The 10000-nt window shown below is 44.0% G+C and overlaps 1 protein-coding gene and 1 long non-coding RNA gene across 2 annotated transcripts in view; one reads left to right on the plus strand and one right to left on the minus strand.

Moving 5' to 3' along the window:
- The window catches only part of LOC137048647 (chemokine-like protein TAFA-2), a 13493-nt gene extending 6654 nt beyond the window's left edge, over positions 1–6839 (plus strand). Inside the window, exons 3-7 of the mRNA XM_067426825.1 lie at positions 696–781; positions 1483–1638; positions 2290–2414; positions 5613–5652; positions 6508–6839. Coding sequence (XP_067282926.1) covers positions 697–781; positions 1483–1638; positions 2290–2414; positions 5613–5642 — 396 coding nt within the window. The 5' untranslated portion in view covers position 696 and the 3' untranslated portion in view covers positions 5643–5652; positions 6508–6839. The remainder of the gene's footprint in view (positions 1–695; positions 782–1482; positions 1639–2289; positions 2415–5612; positions 5653–6507) is intronic.
- The window catches only part of LOC137048648 (uncharacterized), a 47329-nt gene that overhangs the window by 15032 nt on the left and 22297 nt on the right, over positions 1–10000 (minus strand). The gene's annotated exons all lie outside the window — the stretch shown is intronic.

The raw sequence follows: 10000 nt of genomic DNA on the forward strand, positions 1-10000 counted from the left end.
TCAGCTTCAGATGATCTATTACTCATTACTCAACCACAATCCTAATACGTCCGTAATGGAATATAGGTGTTCATATCAGCTCATAATCCGATACGAAGAGCTGCCGGTAATGAGTGTGTGAGGGTGTGTGTGAGAGCGCGAGTGTGTGTGTGTGTGTGAGTGACAGCTCGAGTGAGTGTGTGAGGGTGTGTGTGAGAGCGCGAGTGTGTGTGTGTGTGAGTGACAGCTCGAGTGAGTGTGTGAGGGTTTGTGTGAGAGCGCGAGTGTGTGTGTGTGTGAGTGACAGCTCGAGTGAGTGTGTGAGGGTGTGTGTGAGAGCGCGAGTGTGTGTGTGTGTGAGTGACAGCTCGAGTGAGTGTGTGAGGGTGTGTGTGAGAGCGCGAGTGTGTGTGTGTGTGAGTGACAGCTCGAGTGAGTGTGTGAGGGTGTGTGTGAGAGCGCGAGTGTGTGTGTGTGTGTGTGTGAGAGTGACAGCTCGAGTGAGTGTGTGAGGGTGTGTGTGAGAGCGCGAGTGTGTGTGTGTGTGTGTGTGAGTGACAGCTTGAGTGAGTGTGTGAGGATGTGTGTGAGTGACACCTCGAGTGTGTGTGTTTGTGTGTGTGAGATTGTTTGTTATAGTTTCATCAGTATATCTGAGTTTTTTTCCTTTCCCACTAATGTTCCTTGTGTGTGTGTGTGTGTGTGTGTGTGTGCAGGATGAGTGAGCGCGTTCAGAGAGTCCTGGCTCCGGTTCTGCTGCTGCTTTTCCTGGGATTTTCAGGAGGATCCAGAGAACATCAGGGTGGGTCTCGTTCTCTTCATCACCACACACACACACACACACACACTTTGGGGAGGGGGGGGGGGGGCATGTTTTTGTGACATGAGGACACAAATGTGTATAATGCCATGGGTATGACACAGGTATTACAGGAGAGGGTGAAATATGAGGACATTACCCATGGCCCCACTTTACAAAAGGCTTATAAATCACACAGGATTTTAGGGGGATTGTGTGTATGTGTGTGTGTGTGTGTGTGTGTGTGTGTTGTATTTGATGTGTGTGTGTGTGTGTGTGTGTGTGTGTTGTATCTGATATGTGTGTGTGTGTGTGTTGTATCGTGTGTGTGTTGTATCTGATGTGTGTGTGTGTGTGTTGTATCTGATGTGTGTGTGTGTTGTATCTGATATGTGTGTGTGTGTGTTGTATCGTGTGTGTGTGTGTGTGTTGTATCGTGTGTGTGTGTGTGTGTGTTGTATCTGATGTGTGTGTGTTGTATCGTGTGTGTTGTATCTGATGTGTGTTGTATCTGATGTGTGTGTGTGTTGTATTGTGTGTGTGTGTTGTATCTGATGTGTGTGTGTGTGTGTTGTATCTGATGTGTGTGTGTGTTGTATCTGATGTGTGTGTGTGTGTGTTGTATCTGATATATGTGTGTGTGTGTGTTGTATCGTGTGTGTGTGTGTGTTGTATCTGATGTGTGTGTGTGTGTGTGTGTGCAGTGCTGCATCAGGTCCACACGGGCACCTGTGAGGTGGTGGCTCTGCACCGCTGCTGTAATAAGAACAGGATCGAGCAGCGGTCTCAGACCGTGAAGTGCTCCTGCTTCCCCGGTCAGGTGGCGGGAACGACCAGAGCCGCTCCGTCCTGCGTCGACGGTACGTATGATGAGGTAACTCAGGTCACGGGCGGCCGAGGGTCAGTGACGCCCGCGGGGAGCGGTCAAACCCACGAGCCACTAGAGCTCAAACCGGATTATACTTTCACTCTAGAATGAGGACCAATCTGGGAGCAAACTGCCTGAATGGTGTGTTTAATATTAACATCAATACTATCCTTAATGAAGAACAGAACAGGACAATGATAAGCTGACTTAGACGAGCGCTTTTACATTGAGCTCTGAAACTGAATCATCCGCCGTATATCGTCCGCTTCTCACTCGAGATGAATGAACTCTGACTCCGGCTCACTTCAGTTTTTAATTGTATGTTTTTCTTTAGTTGTATTGCGTGTCTGTTCTCTAACTGAGCAAAATTACGTTTATTAATATAAAATAATAATAACGATATCGATGCCTGTTTATGATTTCATACAGCGATATCTATAACGAAGTCTTGACTTCATATCTGGGAGATCAGTCAGTGAATCCGAGTAAAACCACAGCTTTGCTGATCCTGTGCGAATGCGCCGCAAAACTCAGATGAGGAGTCATTTCTAAATCACAGCGGTCCTGAGAGGATGCGAATCCCGCTCGAATCGGGCTTTTGTCACAAAAACGTGTGTGTGTGTGTGTGTGTGTGTGTGTTCAGCCTCTATAGTGCAGCAGAAGTGGTGGTGTCAGATGCATCCGTGTCTGGATGGAGAGGAGTGTAAAGTTCTTCCGGATCTCCAGGGCTGGAGCTGCGCCACCGGGAACAAAATCAAGACCACCAAGGTATGAAGCATCGTATATACGGCAGAACGCGCTCTTCTCACTCACTCATCGCGTCTCGTCTCCAGTCTAAATAAAATCAAAATGTGTTTTTGCTTAAAACAGGCAAAATGATCGCCAATGGGGTGAGAAAAATAATCTTATTTCTGATTCCGTCTCAAACAGAGATTATTTTTCTCACCCCATTGGCGATCATTTTGCCTGTTTTAAGCAAAAACACATTTTGATTTTATTTTCAACAAAACGAGAAAAAATATCTCCTGTCGTTTTACTGATCTAGTAAATGCATCTTAAGAATTGTTCTTAAATCAAGAACAGTTTGGAGCAGCTGGAGTTTGTGTGTTAAAGGTCCCGTTCTTCACGTGTTCTCGGAGCTTTGATTATGTTTCCAGTGTGCAATATAACATGAGTTCATGTTTCGCGTGTAAAAAAACACAGTATTTCTCACACCGTTGCCTTATCTGTACAGCGCTGTTTCCTCTGTCCTAAAAGCGGCCTGATGATTTCCTTGTTCTATGAAGTCCCTCCTTCAGAAACACGTAACGAGTTCTGATTGGGCCAGCGCTTCCCGTGCTGTGATTGGACAGCAGCTTAGCGCACGTACCGTAAAAGTCCCGCCTCTTACCTTAACGGGGCGATGCAAGCGCTGAATGCGCGCTCTTCTCCACGCGGGAGAGCAGCGAGGCCACGCCCCCTATTTTGCGTGTTCTTGTGGGCGGAGCTTTACTCAACAAACGGTTCTAGTGACGTCATCACAGCAGGAAGTGCAGCGGTGTAGCCCAAACCGGCCGCTCGCTGTAGGCTTTCCGTCCATCCATCCATCCTTCTGTCTGTTCGTCCGTCCGTCCTTCTATCTATCTATCTGTCTGTCTGTCCGTCCGTCCATCCATCCTTCTATCTGTCTGTCTGTCTGTCTGTTCGTCCGTCCGTCCTTCTGTCTGTCTGTCTGTCTGTCCGTCCGTCCATCCGTCCATCCATCCATCCATCCTTCTATCTATCTGTCTGTCTGTCTGTCTGTTCGTCCGTCCGTCCTTCTATCTGTCTGTCTGTCCGTCCGTCCGTCCGTCCATCCGTCCATCCATCCATCCATCCATCCTTCTATCTGTCTGTCTGTTCGTCCGTCCGTCCTTCTATCTGTCTGTCTGTCCGTCCATCCGTCCATCCATCCATCCATCCTTCTATCTGTCTGTCTGTCTGTCTGTTCGTCCATCCGTCCTTCTATCTATCTGTCTGTCTCTGTCTGTCTGTCCGTCCATCCATCCATCCATCCTTCTATCTGTCTGTCTGTTCGTCCGTCCGTCCGTCCGTCCTTCTATCTATCTGTCTGTCTGTCTGTCCGTCCGTCCGTCCGTCCGTCCGTCCGTCCGTCCGTCCGTCCGTCCATCCATCCATCCATCCTTCTATCTGTCTGTCTGTCTGTCTGTCCGTCCTTCTATCTATCTGTCTGTCTGTATGTCTGTCTGTCTGTCTGTCTGTCTGTCCGTCCGTCCGTCCGTCCGTCCATCCATCCATCCATCCATCCATCCTTCTATCTGTCTCTCTGTCTGTCTGTTCGTCCGTCCGTCCGTCCTTCTATCTATCTATCTGTCTGTCTGTCTGTCTATCTATCTATCTATCTATCTATCTATCTATCTATCTATCTATCTATGTTTTGGACCAGCTGGAGTTTGTTTATTAAGCGTGCGGGGCAGCCACCCAGTAGAGCTTTACAATAACCTTACAATAAAACTTTGCTGAGATTGAGACGCTCAAACCCACGCCATCGTTACTGTTCCTATCACTGCGTGTCAAGAGCTGAGATTCAGATATGCTAATGAGTGCTTGCTTTCTGACCAATCACAGCAGAGCAGCTCTCAGAGAGGGGGGGCTTATAGGCGGAATCTCTGAATGATGTGTGCGAATTAAAAACGTATCATAAAATCTTCTAAATGCTATAACAAGCGTCTTATATTGTGCCAATTATGGTGATTATTAATCTACATAAAGCTGTGTGTAATTTAATTCATAAATGTGAGCGCGTCACGTGTCAGAGCCTGAAGGTGGCGCTGTTGTGCGTTCACACACACTAAAGCGGATCCATCATGAGTGTTTACTGTACGGTGTTTATACTGTAATGTGTGCGGGTGTGTGAACGCATATTTCATCTGCTCGTCCCGCAATAATAAAGCAATTTCATAATAAGAGTCCTATTGTATTTCAGGCTTGTTTGTTAAATAAAGGCATGTGTCATTTTACACTGCCTGGATACACACACTGTGTGTGATTTAACTTAAAGTCAACTCCTTTAAAACAAAATAATATAATAGAATTAAATAAAAAAAACTAAAAAGAAAAAATAATAGAGCCTAAAACCACATTAAAGATAAAGTAATATTATAAAATAAATAAACAAAAAATAACAGATCTAAAATAACAGACTAGAGTTTACTATATAAACAACTGAATAAAATACAAAAAAAAAATCGAATAAAACCGAGAATAAAGATAATAATAATAATAATAATAATAATAATAAATCAAAACTTCTAAAATGCAAAAATAAAAAGGTCTAAAACAAAACAAAAATAAAATAAAATGTTTTGGGTCTGAAAAATGCAATACAAAAATTATTTAAAAAAGGATAATGCTTAAAAAAGTAAAAGTAATAAAAACTATACAGACTCTGGGTGGTTGCTAGGGTGTTGCTATTGCATATTTTATAATTTCATAATAAGAGTCCTGTCGTATTTCAGGCTCGCTTATTAAATAAAAACCCTGTTATTACGTCTTGTTTTCTGAGTTGAAGACCATGGAAATGAGTGAGTATGTGCGTGCGTGCGTGCGTGAGTGTGTGCGTGCGTGAGTGTGTGAGTGTGAGTGTGTGTGTGAAGGTCACATCCCTCCGTCTCCGGATCACTCGGAGCCATTAATGACTAGTGTGACAGCAGCTAAAGGGACACGCCGCGGCTGCTTTAATTAGAAGCTCTTAATAGAAACCCAATGCAGATGTCCTTCTGCTGGTTATGACGACTGTATGAGCTTCTATCAATTATTTAAAGGGCCTCGCCAAACCTGTCTGGAGCCTAATTATTGATCCTAAATATCCGCGGTGGTCTTCAGCCAACCGTGCCGACCTCAGGGCCGGTGTATTCTTTCTGCTCCGTATGAAACTCTAAACTAATGCGGTTTCCTGCTTTCATTTCCATGTTACGGCCGGCACAGATCTCCTCAGACCGGGACACGCTCTGGTGACCGGAGACAGGTGAGCAAAACACACACACGTCATCGTCATCATCATCATCATCACAACACATGAAAGAGTTTGATTATCATCTACACACACACATAGCAACTAGAGTTTAGATTCTCTGCCAGACCCGAGCCCGACCCGAGCCCGACCCGAGCCCGACCCGAGCCTGACCCGCGGGCCGAGATTTCCCGGCACACTCCTCTGGTCGGGTCGGGTAGGGCCGGGCCGGGCCGGGCCCGTGATCCAGCGTTTGTTTTTTTAATCATTAGCCTACTTTACTAGTCTAATTGGGTGGGCAGAAAGCTATGCTATAATCAGAAATTAAATATTTTTAGCAAAATAAGAACTAATACAACAACTAATAAACAAATGTGTAGGCTACAAAGTTGCACAAGTCAGGATTAGTAAACATGCGCGTTAAACTCACAGCTGGAGCAGTGACGGAGCGCAGCGTTATAAACAGAACCGCTCGGGGTCAAGAGCTGCTCACGTCAACACTGCACTGCTTAATTAAATATCTTCGAATCATTTGATGAAATACGCCAGGACTCTTATTCTGAAATCGCTTTATTATTGCGGATGAAATATCCATTCACACACCCGGACACATTCTTAATATGCACAAAAACAACAACAACAAGCAAATATTTTTGTTTGTTTGTTTTTTTACACAATATATTTTACGTTTATATATTCGTGGTGCTTCATGGGACTGGGCGGAGCTAATGTGCTTAGCATGTCTCGACTCTGATTGGTGGGCGGTTTGCACAGCATCATGGGTAATGTAGTTTTCTCCCATGAATTCTGCCGTTAAGCACATCATTATAGTCATTTAATATTAAAAGAGTTATTTCTGTTCCGTTGCAGACTCCTGGAGAGACCCCGGACTGCGGATCACATGATCACCGGAGACTCTGTGAACTCTGACCTCTGACCTGGACTTTTGCTGTATATCTGGTGTGACCTTCATGTATCCTCATATCCCGTCAGACTGTGTGTTCGTCTCCATAATAAACCACGACTGAGTTCCTCTCACGAGTGTCTGAAGTTCCTCACACACACACACACACACACACACACACACTCTCTCTCTCTCTCTGGTTTGACCATCATGACTGCTGCTGGCGTTTATTGGGTGTGACCCGAGCGGATTCATTTACTTCAGGTCAGCAGGAACTGGACGACGGGCTACACACACACACACACACACACACACACACACACACACGCTTACAGACACACTCACACACACAAATGTTATTCATGTTTATTGTTTAGTTTTAAGCCAGTTTTTATTTTTATTTTATAATATTCTTTATATCTTTATTGTGGTTGGTTTTAAAGTCTTTAAAGCGCTCCTGTTGTCCGAATGGTTTTCTTAATACGCCATATTTTCTGATTTCATGTTGAAGAATAAAATTTTTTGTTTTTACTCTATATTTGTATTTATGTTTATGATCTTTAGTTTTTACCTTTTTTTAAGACTTCAGGAAAACGAAATGAATTTTGCCCTTTATTCAGTTTTAGGCACAAAAGCACAATCAGGCAGATCGACATCGACTGACTTACTGAGGAGTAAACTACAGGTACAGATAACTGTGTGTATGTGTGTGTGTGTGTGTGTGTGTGTGTGTGTGTATGTGTGTGACATATGAGGACACAAATGTGTATAATGCCATGGGTATGACACAGGTATTACAGGAGAGGGTGAAATATGAGGACATTACCCATGGCCCCACTTTACAAAAGGCTTATAAATCACACAGGAGGAGTTTTTATGAGAAAGTAAAAATGCAGAATGTTTCCTGTGATGGGTAGTGTGTGTGTGTGTGTGTGTGTGTGTGTGTGTGTGTGTGTGTGTGTGTGTGTGTGTGTGTGTGTGTGTGTGTGTGTGTGTGTGTGTGTGTGTGTGTGTGTGTGTGTGTGTGTGTGTGTGTGTGTGTGTGTGTGTGTGTGTGATGGGTAGGTTTAGGGGCAGTGTGTGTGTGTGTGTGTGTGAGATGAGACAGTAACCCATTCTCTGAGAGATTGACAGGAGCTCCACATAATGAAGCCTGTGTTCGTCTGTCTCGGGCCTTTGTGAGCTCGTCTGATTACTGTAATTATTCACAGTCAGCGTGAAGACCAACACACACTTCAGAAACTACAGCTCTGACACAATAACACACACTTCCGAAACTACAGCTCTGACACCATAACACACACTTCAGAAACTACAGCTCTGACACAAAATGTTTTTAATGTTTTGCTCAAATACTGACCATCTTAATGAGTGAGTCATTGAGTAAATTCATTCAAACACTGACCATCTTAATGAGTGAGTCATTGAGTCGATTCGTTCAAATGCTGGCCAGCTTAATGAGTGAGTCATTGAGTCGATTCATTCAAACACTGACCATCTTAATGAGTGAGTCATTGAGTCGATTCGTTCAAATGCTGACCAGCTTAATGAGTGAGTCATTGAGTCGATTCGTTCAAATGCTGACCAGCTTAATGAGTGAGTCATTGAGTCGATTCGTTCAAATGCTGACCAGCTTAATGAGTGAGTCATTGAGTCGATTCGTTCAAACACTGACCATCTTAATGAGTGAGTCATTGAGTCGATTCGTTCAAACACTGACCATCTTAATGAGCGAGTCATTGAGTAGATTCATTCAAACACTGACCATCTTAATGAGTGAGTCATTGAGTCGATTCGTTCAAATAATGACCAGCTTATTGAGTGAGTCATTGAGTCGATTCGTTCAAATGCTGACCATCTTAATGAGTGAGTCATTGAGTCGATTCGTTCAAACACTGACCAGCTTAATGAGTGAGTCATTGAGTCGATTCGTTCAAACACTGACCATCTTAATGAGTGAGTCATTGAGTAAATTCATTCAAACACTGACCATCTTAATGAGTGAGTCATTGAGTCGATTCGTTCAAATGCTGACCAGCTTAATGAGTGAGTCATTGAGTCGATTCATTCAAATGCTGACCAGCTTAATGAGTGAGTCATTGAGTCGATTCATTCAAATGCTGACCATCTTAATGAGTGAGTCATTGAGTCGATTCGTTCAAATGCTGACCATCTTAATGAGTGAGTCATTGAGTCTATTCATTCAAACGCTGACCAACTTAATAAATGAGTCATTGAGTCATCCATTCAAACGATTCATACAAACGGCTGATTAATGAGGCAGTCATTTACGAACAGGTAATTTAATCTTTGACTCAACCGATTCATTTAAACCGAATCATTCAGTAACACACACACACACACACAGTTGCTGTTACGTTGCGTTACAGTTCTGCTGTGGTCTATTTTTTGTCAGTATTGCATCTAAAATGTAATTGACTTAATGTTAATTAAATAGCAAACAACCAGAACACCTTAGCAACCATCTAGCATACCGTAGAAACCGGCCATAACACCCTAGCAACCACCCAGAATACTTTAGCAACAGCCTAGCAACCAACCAGAACATCTTAGCAACCACCTTGCATACCTTAGCAACCATCCAGAACAGCCAAGCAACCACCTAGCATACCTTAGCAACCGCCCAGAACACCCTCGCAACCACCCAGAATACCTTAGCAACCACATAGCAACCATCAAGAACACCCTAACAACCACCTACCATACCTTAAAAACAGCTACGAGACACCTTAGTAACCACCCAGAATACCTTAGCAACCACCTAGCAACTATCAAGAACACCCTAACAACCACCTACCATACCTTAAAAACACCCACGAGACACCTTAGTAACCACCCAGAATACCTTAGCAACTGCATAGCAAACAACAGCCTAGCAACCAATCAGAACATCTTAGTAACCACCTAGTATCCCTTAGCAAATACCCAGAACACCCTAGCAACGCCCTAACAACCACCCAGAATAACTTAGCAACCAACCAGAACATCTTAGCAATCGCTTAGCAACATGCTTACAAACAAGCAGGATATCATGGCAACCACCAAAAAACACCCTAGCAACCAGCCAGAATATCTTAGCAACTGCCTAGAAACACCCTAGTAACTGAGTGTTCTTCAGGAAAATTCAGTGTGAGTGTTTTGGAAACCACAGCCTGTAACTGATGAACGACATCCCAGAATAATCCGCAGGGATCGACCCGCAGACATCAGAGCCGTAAACAGCAGGACGACATGTTTTCACAAACGATGACACGAGTGTGACCTTTCTCTCTCACACACACACACACTCACTCTCCCTCTCACACACACACACACACACACACACACACACACACACTCACTCACTCTCTTTCTCACACACACACTCACACACACACACACACAAACACACGCACTCTCTCTCTCTCTCTCTCTCTCTCACACACACACACACACACA

The sequence above is a fragment of the Pseudorasbora parva genome, chromosome 20 (genome assembly GCF_024679245.1).
Source record: "Pseudorasbora parva isolate DD20220531a chromosome 20, ASM2467924v1, whole genome shotgun sequence".
In the NCBI taxonomy this organism is placed as follows: domain Eukaryota; kingdom Metazoa; phylum Chordata; class Actinopteri; order Cypriniformes; family Gobionidae; genus Pseudorasbora; species Pseudorasbora parva.